This window comes from Colius striatus, chromosome 14 (assembly GCF_028858725.1).
Source record: "Colius striatus isolate bColStr4 chromosome 14, bColStr4.1.hap1, whole genome shotgun sequence".
Lineage (NCBI taxonomy): Eukaryota > Metazoa > Chordata > Aves > Coliiformes > Coliidae > Colius > Colius striatus.
In genome coordinates, this window is record NC_084772.1 from 2,782,540 (window position 1) to 2,798,583 (window position 16,044).

General features: G+C 62.5%; 1 protein-coding gene across 1 annotated transcript; it reads left to right on the forward strand.

Moving 5' to 3' along the window:
• The first annotated feature begins 4,087 nt into the window (after positions 1–4,087).
• Positions 4,088–14,609, forward strand: ELMO3 (engulfment and cell motility 3). The gene is given in 21 exon segments (XM_062007758.1): positions 4,088–4,171; positions 4,245–4,285; positions 5,698–5,770; positions 5,847–5,897; positions 6,290–6,459; positions 7,554–7,653; positions 8,143–8,294; positions 8,885–8,963; positions 9,547–9,597; positions 9,894–10,016; positions 10,122–10,253; positions 10,983–11,087; positions 11,869–11,977; positions 12,144–12,280; positions 12,374–12,537; positions 13,272–13,384; positions 13,462–13,566; positions 13,838–13,920; positions 14,104–14,184; positions 14,306–14,449; positions 14,451–14,609. Coding segments are annotated over 21 exon segments (2,160 nt in total). The 5' UTR covers positions 4,088–4,093; the 3' UTR covers positions 14,520–14,609.
• Positions 14,610–16,044: the final 1,435 nt, after the last annotated feature.

The window sequence follows — 16,044 nt, forward strand, 5'->3', positions numbered from 1 at the left end:
GAGCCTGCTCCTACCTGGGAGTAACTGTCTCCTCCAACCATTGCACTTGAGCCTTCAGCTGGTGACCAAGCAGTAACAATTCAGTAGTACTTGGCCCTGACAAGTTACATAGTTGTTGTCAGAACAGTGAGTCCCCCTCCCCTGCTCAGGATCAGCCTCTCTGTGTGTCTGAGTGTGCTGCCCATGCCCAGCCTCCCCACTGCTCATCCTGTGCCAGGTCACTGCCTGCTGCCATGTCTCCTTGGCATCTTTTTTCTGCAAGGGTTTCTTTGTTGCTTCCTTGGTTCCTCCTCACATGGGCAGGGCAGGGCTGCTCTTGGGCTCTTTACCACCAGCCTTGGACTCTACAGTTGAGTTGGAGTAACATGCCCTGAGGGATGTAGTGGTGTGCAAGCCCCAGCTCTGGGTGTTGGTCACATCCAGTGTGTGAGTGTCTTCAGTTTTGCACATCCTCCTGCTGATGTGGTGGTGGCAGCTTCTTCTGCCTCCCCTGCTCCTCCAGCTGCCCAAGACAGGGCTGTGGCCACTGCAGGGAGGTGGCTTGTAGCCATCCTCCCAACCAGCTGCTGTGGAAGCTCTCTGCTCACACAACCTACTGAAGCTCCAGGAGTAAGAGGATGGGAAGTCTCTGGTCCTTGGAGCCCACAGAGCTGAGGAGAGCGTGTGCTTGGGCCCTCCATCCCCAGGGCTTCTCCAGAAGAGCTGAGGAGAGCGTGTACTTGGGCACTGCATTCCCCAGGACTCCTGCAGAAGAGTTGTGAGTGTGTGCTTGGGTCCTGCATCCCCAGGACTGCTCCAAAAGAGCTGAAGAGGGCATGTGCTTGGGTCCTGCATCCCCAGAAGAGCTGATGAGAGCGTGTGCTTGGGTCCTGCATCCCCAGAACTGCTCCAGAAGAGCTGAGGAGAGTGTCTGATTGGGATCTGCATCCCCAGGGCTCCTCCAGAAGACCTGAGGAGAGTGTGTGCTTGGGTCCTGCATCCCCAGAACTGCTCCAGAAGAGCTGAGGAGAGCATGTGCTTAGGACCTGCCTCCCCAGGGCTCCTCCAGAAGAGCTGAAGAGGGCATGTGCTTGGGATCTGCATCCCCAGAAGACCTGAGGAGAGCATGTGCTTGGGTCCTGCATCCCCAGAAGAGCTGAGAAGAGCGTGTGCTTGGTCCCTGCCTCCCCAGGGCTCCTCTAGAAGAGCTGAGGAGAGCATGTGCTTGGGCCCTGCATCCCCAGAAGAGCTGAGAAGAGTGTGTGCTTGGGTCCTGCATCCCCAGAAGAGCTGAGGAGAGCATGTGCTTGGGATCTGCATCCCCAGAATACCTGAGGAGAGCGTGTGCTTGGCTCCTGCATCCCCAGAAGAGCTGATGAGAGTGTGTGCTTGGGCCCTGCATCCCCAGAAGAGCTGAGGAGAGCGTGTGCTTGGGTCCTGCCTCCCCAGAAGAGCTGAGGAGAGTGTGTGCTTGGGATCTGCATCCCCAGAAGATCTGAGGAGAGCGTGTGCTTGGGCCCTCCATCCGCAGAAGACCTGAGGAGAGTGTGTGCTTGGGTCTTGCATCCCCAGAAGAGCCGAGGAGAGCATGTGCTTGGGTCCTGCATCCCCAGAAGAGCTGAGGAGAGCGTGTGCTTTGGACCTGCCTCCCCAGGGCTCCTCCAGAAGAGCTGAGGAGAGTGTGTGCTTGGGTCCTGCATCCTCCAGAAGAGCTGAGGAGAGCATGTGCTTTGGACCTGCCTCCCCAGGGCTCCTCCAGAAGAGCTGAGAAGAGTGTGTGCTTGGGATCTGCATCCCCAGAAGAGCTGAGGAGAGCATGTGCTTGGGATCTGCATCCCCAGAAGAGCTGAGGAGAGCATGTGCTTGGGTCCTGCATCCCCAGAAGAGCTGAGGAGAGCGTGTGCTTTGGACCTGCCTCCCCAGGGCTCCTCCAGAAGAGCTGAGAAGAGTGTCTGATTGGGATCTGCATCCCCAGAAGAGCCGAGGACAGCGTGTGCTTAGGACCTGCCTCCCCAGGGCTCCTCCACAAGAGCCACTCCTCTGCCTCCCTGAAGCCCCTGAAAAGCATGAAGAATGAGGGGGGAACAGCAGGCCCCTCCATCGTTTGGCACCAGGCCGTTCAGCCGCGCCCTGGGGGCACTCCCAGCCCCGGGGCGTCCCGTCCTGTGCCGGGGCTGTGCTGCAGCTCCCCTCCCGTCCCGTCCCTGCCCTCCGTCGGTGTTTGCTCCGGTTCCACATCGCCCAGAGACGAGAACACACAGCGCCAGCTGCAGAACGAACTGCGCATTCCTATATAAAGATTATTTTTATACTTCTGGTTCTTTTGCAAGGAAAAGCAACTCGCCTGTAAGATTTGTACAGTGTTCGCGGCCCCCAATAAACCCCCGGCTGCCCCCAGCCTCCTGCCCGCTGAGCTGGCTCCGGCACGGCCCGCGTCAGCTCAGGTGAGGGGCCGGGCCTGGGCAGCCGAGACCCGGAACTGCGGCGAGCGGGGCCCGGGGCCGGCGGGAGGCGAGCGGGGAGCGGGGCCGGCGGGGAGCGGGGAGCGGGGCCCGGGGCCGGCGGGGAGCGGGGAGTGGGGCCGGGAGGGGAGCGGCGTGTGCCGGGCCGGCGGGGGCTCAGCCGGGGGTCCCGGGTCGGGGGAAGGTGAGCCAGGGATCGGGGGGAGCTGAGCAGAGTGTCCCGGGCCTGGGGGAGCTGAGCCGGGTGTCCCAGGTCGGGGGGAACTGAGCCGGGTGTCTCGGGTCGGGGGGAGCTGAGCCGGGTGTTCTGGGCCTGGAGAAGCTGAGCCAGCTGTCCCGGGTCGGGAGGAACTGAGCCGGGTGTGCCGGGCCGGGGGGAGCTGAGCAGAGTGTCCCTGGTCTGGGGGAGCTGAGCCGGGTGTCCCTGGTCTGGGGAAGGTGAGCCGGGTGGGCCGGGCCCGGAGGAGCTGAGCCAGCTGTCCCGGGCCGGGGGGAGCTGAGCCGGGTGTCCCAGGTCGGGGGAAGGTGAGCCGGGTGGCTCGGGTCGGGAGGAGCTGAGCCGGGTGTGCCGGGTTGGGAGGAGCTAAGCCAGGGATCCGGGGGAGCTGAGCTGGGTGTCCTGGGCCGGGGGGAGCTGAGCCGGGTGTCCCGGGCCCGGAGGAGCCGCGCCGGGTGTCCCGGGTCGGGGGAAGGTGAGCCAGGTGTCCCGGGTCAGGGGGAGCTGAGCCGGGGGTCCTGAGTCGGGGGGAGCTGAGCCGAGTGTCCTTGGTCTGGGGGAGCTGAGCCGGGTGTCGGAAGGAGCTGAGCCGGGTGTGCCGGGCCAGGGGAAGGTGAGCCGGGTGGGCCGGGCCAGGGGAAGGTGAGCCGGGTGGGCCGGGCCCGGAGGAGCTGAGCCAGCTGTCCCGGGCCGGGGGGAGCTGAGCCGGGTGTGCCGGGCCGGCGGGGGCTCAGCCGGGTGTCCCGGGTCGGGAGGAGCTAAGCCAGGGATCCGGGGGAGCTGAGCCGGGTGTTCTGGGCCCGGAGGAGCTGAGCCGGGTGTCTCGGGTCGGGGGAAGCTGAGCCGGGTGTTCTGAATCGGGGAAAGGTGAGCTGGGTGTCCCGGGCCCGGAGGAGCTGAGCCGGCTGTGCCGGGCGGGCGGGGGCTGAGTCGGGGGGGAGCTGAGCAGAGTGTCCCGGACCCGGAGGAACTGAGCAGGGTGTCCTGTGTCTGGGGGAGCTGAGCCAGGGATCGGGGGGTGCTGAGCAGAGTGTCCCGGGCCGGAGGAGCTGAGCCGGGTGTCCCGGGTCCGGAGGAGCTAAGCCAGGGATCGGGGGGTGCTGGGCCGGGGGGAGCTGAGCCGGGTGTCCTGAGTCGGGGGAAGCTGAGCCGGGTGTGCCGGGCCCGCAGGAGCTGAGCCGGGTGTCTCGGGTCGGGGGGAGCTGAGCCGGGTGTGCCGGGCCGGCGGGGGCTCAGCCGGGGGTCCCGGGTCGGGGGAAGGTGAGCCGGGTGTGCCGGGTCGGGAGGAGCTAAGCCAGGGATCGGGGGGTGCTGAGCCGGGGGTGCTGGGCCCGGAGGAGCTGAGCAGAGTGTCCCGGGTCGCAGGGAGCTGAGCCGGGAGGAGCTGAGCCGGGTGTCAGGGGGGAGCTGAGCCGGGTGTGCCGGGCTGGGAGCCATGCCGCAGCCCAAGGACGTGGTCAAGATCGCCATCCAGATGGTTGGAGCCATCCCGCAGCTCATCGAGCTGCAGCAGGTACCGCCCGGCACCCACACCCCGCCCTGCCCCGCGGCCCGGCCCCCGCTCACCATCGCCCCTCTGCCCGCAGACCAAGCCCCTCGCCGCCGTGCTCAAGGACGTCTGCGATGCGTGAGTACCTGAGCGCGATGGGCGATGGGCTGTGACCTGCACTGGCCGTGTGGGCTATGGGCTGTGACCTGCACTGGCCACGCTGGGCTATGGGCTGTGACCTGCACTGGCCACGCTGGGCAATGGGCTGTGACCTGCACTGGCCGTGTGGGCTATGGGCTGTGACCTGCACTAGCTGTTGCAGGGCTGTCACCAGCACTGTTTGTTGCAGAGCTGTGGGCTGTGACTGTTACTGGCTTTGCATGGCCATGGACATGACCAGCACTAGCCCTGTGGGCTATGGGCTGTGGCCAGCAGTAGCTGTGCAGGGCTGTGGGCTGTGGCCAGCAGTAGCTGTGCAGAGCTGTGCACTGTGGCCAGCAGTAGCTGTGCAGGGGTGTGGGCTGTGGCCAGCAGTAGCTGTGCAGGGCTGTGGCTGTGGTCAGCAGTAGCTGTGCAGGGCTGTGGCCAGCAGTAGCTGTGCAGGGCTGTGGGCTGTGGCCAGCAGTAGCTGTGCAGGGGTGTGGGCTGTGGCCAGCAGTAGCTGTGCAGGGCTGTGGCTGTGGCCAGCAGTAGCTGTGCAGGGGTGTGGGCTGTGGCCAGCAGTAGCTGTGCAGGGCTGTGGCTGTGGCCAGCTGTAGCTGTGCAGGGCTGTGGCTGTGGCCAGCAGTAGCTGTGCAGGGGTGTGGGCTGTGGCCAGCAGTAGCTGTGCAGGGGTGTGGGCTGTGGCCAGCAGTAGCTGTGCAGGGCTGTGGCCAGCAGTAGCTGTGCAGGGCTGTGGGCTGTGGCCAGCAGTAGCTGTGCAGGGCTGTGCACTGTGGCCAGCAGTAGCTGTGCAGGGCTGTGGGCTGTGGCCAGCAGTAGCTGTGCAGGGCTGTGGGCTGTGGCCAGCAGTAGCTGTGCAGGGCTGTGGGCTGTGGCCAGCAGTAGCTGTGCAGGGCTGTGGCTGTGGCCAGCAGTAGCTGTGCAGGGCTGTGGGCTGTGGCCAGCAGTAGCTGTGCAGGGCTGTGGCTGTGGCCAGCAGTAGCTGTGCAGGGCTGTGGCTGTGGCCAGCAGTAGCTGTGCAGGGCTGTGGCCAGCTGTAGCTGTGCAGGGCTGTGGGCTGTGGCCAGCAGTAGCTGTGCAGGGCTGTGGCCAGCTGTAGCTGTGCAGGGCTGTGGGCTGTGGCCAGCAGTAGCTGTGCAGGGCTGTGGCTGTGGCCAGCAGTAGCTGTGCAGGGCTGTGGCTGTGGCCAGCAGTAGCTGTGCAGGGCTGTGGCTGTGGCCAGCAGTAGCTGTGCAGGGCTGTGGCTGTGGCCAGCAGTAGCTGTGCAGGGCTGTGGGCTGTGGCCAGCAGTAGCTGTGCAGGGCTGTGGCTGTGGCCAGCAGTAGCTGTGCAGGGCTGTGGCTGTGGCCAGCAGTAGCTGTGCAGGGCTGTGGTTGCTGTGGTTGCAGGTGGAGCTTGCCCAACGCGGAGCACTACGCGCTGCAGTACGTGGACGGGCGGCAGACCTACATCACCGAGTCGGTGAGCCACCCCTGCCCTGCCCCTGGGCCCCTCTGGGGAGACACTGCCCAGCTCATCCCTTCCCTTCTCCTTGCAGAACCGTGGGGAGATTAAGAACGGGAGCATTTTGCGGCTGACCACGTCCCCGGTACATCCCTCGGGCCCCGCCGTGTCCCTGCAGGGGCAGCTCCGAGCCCCGGCGGCGCCTCCCGGTGCCTCAGCCCCGGCAGACATCACGCAGGGAGCAGACCTGCCTCAGCCTTCATGCTCCCTGGACTCAGCTCTGGGGAGTTTGAAGAGAAACTAAAACCATCTTTGGATGCTTTGGAGGCGCGGGGCCGACTCATCAAGCTCTCTCAGCTTCACCTTCCTCAGCTCCTCCTGGTCCCTGCTGTGCTGGCTCTGTCTCTAGGCCTGGCTCTTCAGCAGGGCTGCTCTAGCCTGAGCCTCCTTCCTTGTGCTTAAGCTCTTGCAGCCTTCTCTAAGCCTCTGGCAGTGTCTGGCTGAGCCCCTTTGGCTTCACTCTTTCCTTCCTGGTAGGACCAAGAAGCAGAGCGGTTGTACAGCGGCATCCAGAGCAACAACTCGGACGTGAAGACTGACTCCCTGAAGAAGCTTGCCAGCCTCTCCCAGGATGTTACCTTTGCTCAGGAGTTCATCAACAGGAATGGCTTGAAACAAATCTTCTCTATTGTGGAAGAAGGGAAGGAGTGAGTATCAGGAGAGGACTTGCCTCACGCTTCTGGGCTTTTCTTCTCCCTCGCTGATGCTGCATGAGCTCTGAGCTGGGTGTAGGGCTCTGGGATCCAGAGCTCTGAGCTGGGTGTAGGGCTCTGGGATCCAGAGCTCTGAGCTGGGTGTAGGGCTCTGGGATCCAGAGCTCTGAGCTGGGTGTAGGGGTCTGTGACCCAGAGCTCTGAGCTGGGTGTAGGGCTCTGGGATCCAGAGCTCTGAGCTGGCTGTAGGGCTTGAGCTCTGAGCTGGGTGTAGGGCTCTGTGACCCAGAGCTCTGAGCTGGGTGTAGGGCTCTGGGATCCAGAGCTCTGAGCTGGGTGTAGGGCTCTGTGACCCAGAGCTCTGAGCTGGCTGTAGGGCTCTGTGATCCAGAGCTCTGAGCTGGGTGTAGGGCTCTGGGATCCAGACCTCTGAGCTGGATGCTGGACTCTGTGACCCAGAGCTCTGAGCTGGGTGTAGGGCTTTATAATCTAGAGCTCTGAGCTGGGTGCTGGACTCTGTGATCCAGAGCTCTGAGCTGGCTGTAGGGCTTGAGCTCTGAGCTGGGCATAGGGATCTGTGATCCAGAGCTCTGAGCTGGGTGTTGTACTCTGTGACTGAGCCACAGAGATCTCTCTAGCCCTGAGGCTTTAGCTGGGAGAGATCTGCAGGCAGATTGAGAAAGCCCTGGGTGCCACATTGGTGCCTACCTGTCTCTGTTGGCACGTGATGGTGCACCTTCTCTGAGCTCCTCTCACAGAGCACATGGAGCCTCAAACCAGGCAGCATAGCACATGCTCCTTGGAAGTCGGGGGAGGGATTTGGGGTGGCTTGGCTTTCCTGAGGCTTGTCTGCAATGATCTTTGTACCCTGGTAATGCAGTGAACTTCCCCTCCCTCCACTTCCTGGGATGACTAAGCCAGAGTCTATTTTCTTACCCAGCAGTCTCATTCTCTCTTTTCTTCTCCTGCTCTCTGCTGCTCCAGCAGTTTCTGACCTACCCACCAGCAGGCAACTGTACTCCAGCCTCACTGAGATGGGGGTGGTACCTGCACCCATCCCCACTGCCTGTGCTCATCTCTCCCTGCAGTACAGGGGAGATGCTGGCTCACACCCTGAAGGCCTTCATGGAGCTGATGGAGCACGATTTTGTTTCCTGGGAGACTCCTAGTGCCACCTTCATCAAGAAGGTGAGCAGCAGGAAAGGCTGTGGGACCTGGGGCTGCTCAGTCTGGAGAAGAGGAGATGGAGGGGGGAGCTCCTTAATGGTTACAAGTGTCTCACTGGTGGGTGTCAGGAGGTTGGGGCAGCACTTGTTTCAGTGCCAGGACAAGGGGTGATGGGATGAAACTGGAACAAAAACAGTTCTGTTGGAACACAAGGACAAACTGTGTCAGTGTTTGAGTGAGGGAGCCCTGGCCCAGGCTGCCCAGGGAGGGTGTGGAGGCTCCTTCCTTGGAGGGCTTCAAACCCCACCTGGACACGTTCCTGTGTGACCTGATCTGGGTGGGAGCTGCTTCTGCAGGGGGTTGCACTGGATGATGTCTAAAGGCCCCTTCCAACCCCACCATTCTGTGACTGTGTGACCTTTGTGGGCTGGTGGCCTGTGCCCTGGGGATGCCCCATTGCCCTCAGCCAGGCCCAGCCTGAGGCTGAGCCATGCTCTGTGTCCCCCACAGGTCGTGAGTTACGTCAACACCAACGCGGTGGATGTGTCTGTGCAGCAGCTCTCCTTGTCCATCCTGGAGAACATGGTGCCCACCAGCCGCCTCCTCTTCGAGTTGGTCAAGAAAGAAGTGACCCTGGATCGGCTCCTGGCCCACCTGCAGGTGTAAGTGGGGAGGGTGAGGCCATGGAGGGGCTTTCTCTGGGTCTTGCTGCTTGTCCTTCCCGAACATCTGTGGGTGAGCAGCCTGTCTGGTCCCTGCTGCTGGAGGAGGGACAGGCTGTCCTGGGAACCATCCCTGTTCCAGGTCAGATTCCTTCCTTCATGGCCTGTTCTGTTCAGACACATTAGTTCTTCAGTGGTGATGGCTCTTCCCCTTTTGCTGGTGTATTTAGGGATGTTCTTGGGGTGGTGGTGCTGAACTCAACAGGGTTTGTGCAATCCCTCCCCTGAGGCAGGTTCTTAGTTCCCTCCCACCTCTGCATCTCTCAGTCTGGAGGCTTTTCTTCCTAGAAAATGGAGAGGCTTGTGCCCAGGGCTCCTGCCAGGAGTGTGTGTGCATGTCCTGCAGCCATGTGTGTGTGCAGAGCCTCCCCTGACCCACCCAGGGATGCTCTGGAGTCACAGCCCTGCACACCTCCCCTGCTCCCTCCTGGCTCTGGCCCCTCCCGCTCCCCTGGCTCCATGCAGGGAGCTGGCAAGGCCCAGCTCTGGACTGGTGACTCTTCCCCACCCTCCTCATCCTCCTCCTGCAGGACAAACCCGCAGCTGCAGCTGAAGGCCATGGCCCTGCTCATCGCGCTGCTGCTGACCGCGACTGACGCCGAGCGGCGGGTGAGGGGCTGCGGGACCAGGGGCTGGGCTCTGCACATCCAGGCAGGAGGCTGCTCTGATGAGAGGCCTCTTGCCCTCTCACACCCCTTGGAGTAGGTTTAGGGGGGACACAGGCTCTCAAAAGGGTAGGAGAAGCGTCATGGCTGGTGGTGGCACGGTGACCGTGGTGGCCCAGACCCAGTGCCCCCCGTGATGGGGTCTGGGGCAGCTGAGTCCTCTGCTCTGGTGGTTGTGTCATGGATGGAGGGATTATGAGAGGGGCCTGGAGGTGTTTAAACTCAGTCTCCTCACTCTGCCTCTCCTCCTGGCCTGTCACAGCTTGTCCCATCAGCCTGCTGGGGCAGGGTCTGTTAGGGCCCTGTGAGGTGGGCAGCTCCTGCTGCTCGGGCAGTGGAAGCTGGGGCGGTGTCACTGCTCACCAGCGTCACTCCTGAGACTGCCAGTTCCCCTCTGTCCCCACCTTGCCCGTGGCCACAAGCTGGGGGCAGCAGGGAAGCAGAGGCTGCCCAGGGAACACTGGCTCTTTGGGGGAAGTGCTGGTGTGCTGAGCTGGGCAACCTCTCACAGCCTCTTCCCTTCCTAGGACATGATGGATTACCTCAGGGAGAAGAACCTCAGGCAGTTTATCCACAAGGTGAGGAGCTGAGGTTGTTGGAGGATGGAGAGTCCTTCCTCCCCAGCCCCAGGCTCTGGTGGCTGTGCTTGGCTGTGCTGCCTGCATGCCCCACACCCCTACCTCGACATCTCCTGTGGGTTCTGTGGCTGCCTGTGGTCCCTTGCACCCAGCTCCCCCCCAGCCCTGCAGGGAACTGCCCCTTCCCAACACCCCCGTGAGCAGCAGCACCTGCCAGGCTTTGGCTCTGGGCCCTGGCCTTGCAGGAGCTGGGAGCAGCAGCTGAGGGGAACCTTGGCATTGGTGGTCTCCTGCAGAACATCATCCACAGCTCAGAGCCTCTGGGGGACGAGATGGCCCATTACCTGTACGTGCTGCAGTCCGTCAGCCTCAACCTGTGCGAGCAGCGCATGAGGAGCCCCATGGACCCCTACTGCCAGGTGAGCAGCCACTGCAGGAGGGACAGGCTTCCCTCTCAGCTTGTGGGGGAAGCTGCCTGCCTGGGGCTCAGCAGCAACCCCTCCCCTCCCCTCCCTCCCCTCCAGGAGCAGCGGGAGCTGCTGCAGTCGCTGCGCCAAAGCGCCTTCGAGCCCGAGAGCGAGGGAGCCGCCGGCAGCTTCAGCACCGAGCGCCGCCGCTCGCTCTGCGCCAAGGACTTCCGCAAGCTGGGCTTCCTGGTGTGTGTCCCTCACCCCCTCCCCAGCCCCTGGCCTCAGCTGCACCTTCTGGCAGCTCCCCTGAGCCCCCTGTCCCTCTCTGTGCTGATGGCTCCCTCTGCTCGCTGGGAGCTCCCCAGCAGCGGGTGCTGCAAAGCTCCGTGGGGAGGGAGCTGGCAGTGCTGGTGGCACCAAACTGACCATGAGCAGCAGCGTGCCCTCGTGGGCAAGGGGCCAGTGGCATCCTGGGGAGCATCCAGAGGAGTGTGGGCAGCAGGGCCAGGGAGGTTCTGCTGCTTTTCCTCTGCTCTGCCCTGCTGAGGCCTCAGCTGGAGTCCTGTGGCCAGTGCTGGGCTCCCCAGCTCCAGAGGGACAGGGAACTGCTGCAGAGAGGCCAGGGCAGGGCCAGCAAGGTGCTGAGGGGATGCAACATGTGTGTGAGGAGGAAAGGCTGCAGTCCTGGGGCTGTTCAGTCTGGGGAAGAGAAGCCTGAGGCAGCCCTTATCAGTGCCCTAAAGGGCAGCTGCTGAGGGGATGGGGACACGTTCCTGTGCCCCCTGAGCCAGGGGAAGCTGCTTGAGCAGGGGCTGGGGCTGCAGCAGCTCTGCAGGGCCCTTCCCACCCCACCATTCAGGGATTTTGTGAGCTGCCAGGACTCCAAAGGCAAACCCCATGGTTGTGTTGGGAGGATGCTGATGCTCAGAGAGGAAAGCAGCAGCCCCTAAATCATGAGCTTTTGTTTCCTCCTAGAACAACAGCAACCCAGCAGAGGACCTGCGCCGCGCCCCGCCGGGGCTCCTGGCCCTCGACAACATGGTGTATTTCTCCAGGAACAGCCCCAGTGCCTTCAGCAGGGTGAGTGTGCTCTCCCAGCACAGAGGTGCTGCTGCATCTTCACCTTCTTTTCCTTTCCTTGTGACAAACCCAGGCCAGGATGTCCCTCAAGGGCAGGTGTCCTACTGTTGCCATGTTTCACATGGAACAGAGTCCTCTCTGTGGGTAGCAGCAGCTGTTTGAGGGCTGGTGGCACTGAAGCTGCCATCAGTGTTTTGCTCTAAGCTTGGTTCCCAAGGTCTTGTTCACAGCTGAGCAGAATGGGGCAATCTGGGCACCAGCCAGAGATTGGCCATGCTGGGCCTGTGGTGGCTTCTGGGGAAGGGGGAGGCTGGGGCTGGGTTTTGAGGTGACCAAATTCCTTCTGTTAGGGATGGCTCAACTTGGTGGGGAGGAACAACTCCCTCTCCATGGCCTGTGTAACGTGAAGCAACCAGAGAATCACAGAATCACAGAATGGGGGGGGGGTTAGAGCCCATCCAGTCCACCCCCCCTGCAGAAGCAGCTCCCACCTAGATCAGGTCACACAGGGATGTCCAGGTGGGTGTTGAAGCCCTCCAAGGAAGGAGCCTCCACACCCTCCCTGGGCAGCCTGGGCCAGGGCTCCCTCACTCAAACACTGACAGTTTTTCCTTGTGTTTCAATGGAACTGTTTGTGTTCCAGCTTCATCCCATCACCCCTTGTCCTGTCCCTGGATACAACACAAACAAGTGCTGCCCCAACCTCCTGACACCCACCATTCAGATACCTGTAACTATTAATGAGCTCCCCCCTCAGTCTCCTCTTCTCCCTCTGCTCCAGTTTGTCCTGGAGAACAGCAGCAGGGAAGACAAACACGAGTGTCCCTTTGCCCGGAGCAGCATCCAGCTCACGCTGCTCCTCTGCGAGATCCTGCACATCGGAGAGCCCTGTACGTGTGAGGCTGGGATGCTCCTTCCCCTGCCAGGGCCTGGGCATGGCCTACCAGGGCAGGGGGTTGCTGGCCAGCAGGGAGGGAAGTGTCCTGGTTCTCCTGGACACTAAAATGCCCTGGAAGCACCTGGGGAGTGTGGTGTCATCTGTCCCTCTCACCGCAGGCTCGGAGACGGCTCAGGCCTTTTACCCGATGTTCTTCGGGCAGGATCATTTCTTTGAAGAGCTCTTTTGCATCTGCATCCAGCTGGTGAACAAGACCTGGAAGGAGATGCGTGCTACCCAGGAGGACTTCAACAAGGTGTGAGCAGGGACCTGCAGCCACAGGCTGTGCAGCAGCTCAGGGCCTCTGGGCAATGTCACCAGGCTGGGGGTGACGTGTTGGGTGCTGCAGGTGCTGCAGGTGGTGAAGGAGCAGATCACCAGGACTCTGGCTCTCAAACCCACCTCTCTGGAGCTGTTCAAGACCAGAGTGAACGTGCTGAACTACAGTGAGATCCTGAAGCTGAGGCAGACGGAGCGGCTGCACCAGGAGGAGATGCTGGCTGTGCCCATGCTGTGAGTGGGCTATGGGCAGGGAGATGGTACAGGCAGGGGGGTCACACAGACAGAGAGTGATGGGGGAGGGAAGGGCTCTGCAGAGCTGCTGCAGCCTCAGCCCCTGCTCAAGCAGCTTCCCCTGGCACAGGGGGCACAGGAACGTGTCCAGCTGGGGTTGGAAACCTCCTGAGCAGGAGCCTCCACACCCTCCCTGGGCAGCCTGGGCCAGGGCTCCCTCACCTCAGCACCAAAGGACTTGCTCCTTGTGTTTAAGTGGAACTGTTTGTGTTCTGGCTCATGTCCATCACCCCTTGTCCTGTCCCTGGGCACCACAGAGCAAAGCCCATCCCCATCCTCCTGACACCCACCCTTGAGGCATTTCTCAGCATTGCTGAGGTGCCCCTGAGCTCAGGCTTCTGTTCCCCAGGCTCAACAGCCCCAGGGCTGCAGCCTTTCCTCCTCACACACATGTTGCAGCCCCTCAGCACCTTGCTGTCCCTGCCCTGGCCTCTCTCCAGCAGTTCCCTGTCCCTCTTGAGCTGGGGAGCCCAGAACTGGCCACAGGACTCCAGATGAGGCCTCAGCAGAGCAAAGGGAGCAGAACCTCCCTCACCCTGCTGCCCACACTCAATGCCCCTCAGGCTGCCTTTGGCCAATGTGTGCATGGAGCTGGAGGCATGCTGGGGGCTGTTGGGGCTCAGTGAGTGCCCTTGGAAGCAGCCCTGCTCCTCTTTCTCTGCCTTTGCCCTCAGGGAGCTGCGGGAGAGGCTGAAGCCCGAGCTGCTGGAGCTGATCCGCCGGCAGCGCCTGCTGCACCTCTGCCAGGGCACCCTGTTCCGCAAGATCAGCAGCCGCCGCAGGCAGGGTGAGGAGGGGGCTGCCCCGGGGGGAGGGGGCTCAGGGAGGGCAGCCTGAGCCTTTCCTGACAGCCCTTCTCTGCAGATAAGCTCTGGTACTGTCGCCTGTCCCCCAACCACAAAGTGCTGCACCACGGGGACGTGGAGGAGGGGGTGTCTGCTCCCCCCATCGAGAGCCTGCCCGAGAAAAGTGCGGTGATGGCGAGGGGGAGGGAGGGAGATGGGGGGAGCCTCCTGCCCAGGCTGCTGGGGATGCTTTGAGGTGGGCATTGCCAGGCTGCTGCCCACCAGGACTGTGGGACTGGGTGCTGCTGGGGGAGCTCAGACCCCTTCCAGAGTGGCCAGTGAGTTGTGGGATGGCTCAGAGCCCCCACGCTGGGGCTGTGCTGAGCAGTAGGGACTGGGTGGAGAGCAGAGGGAAAGCAGAGAGCAGGCACTCACAGCTCCTCTGCTTGCCCCAGTTCCTGTGGCAGACATGAAGATGCTGCTGGTGGGGAAGGAGTGTCCACACATGAAGGAGAAGAGCTCTGGGAAGCAGAACAAGGTCAGCAGTTGGTACAGGGGGCCCTGCACACTCCCCTCCCCAGCACAGACAGGTGGTGGGGGGATGGTGGCAGGGTTTTGGGGCCTGAGTGTCTCTTGGGTGTTCTGGGGTGCTGCTCTGAACCTCTCCAGGGGGAAAAGGAGCCCAGCTGAGGAGCCTCACCCCACTGTGCTGTGCCCACAGGATGTCCTGGAGCTGGCCTTCTCTGTTGTGTATGACATGGAGGAATATTGCCTCAACTTCATCGCCCCCACACGCTACGAGGTGAGCTCTGAGGGCCTGTTGAGGCCAGCAACCCTGTGGCCACCCCCAGGGCTGGGAGCCTGGCAGGGGGAGAGATGGGCTCTCCAGCCACTGCCAGAGCTGCCCCTGCTCTGTCCCCCAGTTCTGCCTCTGGACAGATGGGCTGAACGTGCTCCTGGGGAGGGAGATGACGAGCGAGCGGACGCAGACGGACCTGGACGTGCTGCTCTCCATGGAGCTCAAGCTGAGGCTCCTGGACCTGGAGAACATCAGCATCCCTGACACCCCCCCCTCCCATCCCAAAGCCCCCCAGCAACCTAAACTTCTGCTACGACTTCAGCCACACAGAGCAGTGAGTTCCTCCCCATGCCCCCTCTCCATGCCTCCCAGAATCAGCCCCTTCCCTCCAGGCTCTGCCTCCCACCTCGTGCCCAAAGGGATGAGCCCAGGCACTGGCTGGGGCCCAGTTGTGTGCTGCCTGCAGCCTGCCCTGCCTGTGTCCTGCCCTCCTGGGACAGCACAGGGCTGTGCCACTGAACACTGTGCTGCCTGCAGCCTGCCCTGCTTGTGTCCTGCCCTCCTGGGACAGCACAGGGCTGTGCCACTGAGCACTGTGCTGCCTGCAGCCTGCCCTGCCTGTGTCCTGCCCTCCTGGGACAGCACAGGGCTGAGCCTCCCATCCCCTGAGCCTCCCATTCAAGGGGCTGACCTGGCTGCTTTGCCACTCTGCCTCAGGCAGAGCAGAAACACCTTCCCACCAGCCCAGCCCCTTGGTGGTGGCACTGCTCTCCCTCTTCCAGCCAGCTTTTGGGCAGGGAGGGCAGGGTTGCAGGCAGGGGTAAGGTACAGGGGGAGCTGGAGGGGTGCAACAATGCAAAGGTACAAAGCCACACTGCCTGGCTCTCCTCCTCTCTGGCATTAGAAAAGGGATGAGCCATCATCTCTGCTCAGCTGGGCAAGCAGAGGGCAGCTCCAGAGCACTGTGTGCCTGCCCAGGCACCTCCCTCTCACACTGAAACATGTTTCTACTGAGTCCTGAGCACCCCCAGCCCTGGAAGGGGGATGTTTATGGTACAAGTCCCCTCTGTGACAGGCCTGGCATGACTGGAGGGGGCCCAGGTCTGCCCTCACTGCTGCCTTGTGCCAGTCCTGGTGCCTTCCCCTGCCCTGAGCAGGTACTTGCACACTTCAGCCATGCTGCTGCACTACTGCACCACGACAAGCTACCTCCTCCCCAGCCCCCACACCTCCCACCCCGCTGCCCCACACTCCCCCTGCCCACAGCTTCTCCCAGGGCTGCTGTGGTGATGCTGTGGGGTCCCAGGGCTCCCACTGTGCCTCTGCCTTGTCACTGGGACAATAAACACTTATGGAGAGCTCAGGGCTGTGTCCTTTCCAAAGATCTGGGGAAGGGGTCAGGCTGACTGTGGGGTTAAAAGGGGTCAAAGCAGGCAAGGGCAGGCTGGATGTGGCTTGGAGCAGCCTGGGCTGGTGGCAGGGGTCCCTGGCCAAGGCAGCATGTTGGAACTGGGTCATTTTAAGGCCCCTTCCAAGCCAAACCATTGTGTGAGGATGTTGCTGCAGAGCTGTGTGAGTCGTGGCACAGAGCGTGGAGGGTTTTGTGTCCCACTGCTGAGCAGGGACACAGTCAAATCTCCCCGAGGAAGGCAGCCACAGGACTGCAGCTCTGGTGCTTTCCAGCCTGGGAAGGCTCAGGAGCAGTGCAGGGACAAGTCTGGGCTCAGCTCCAGCCCTTGGGCCAATGCCTGTGGGGCTCACAGCCTGGAGAGCAGCATCCTGGCCATGGAGGGGCTGTGGCAAGGAAAGAGGAGGCAGGTGAGGGCAAACCCTGAGGCCTCACACACCAAACCACCTCCAGGA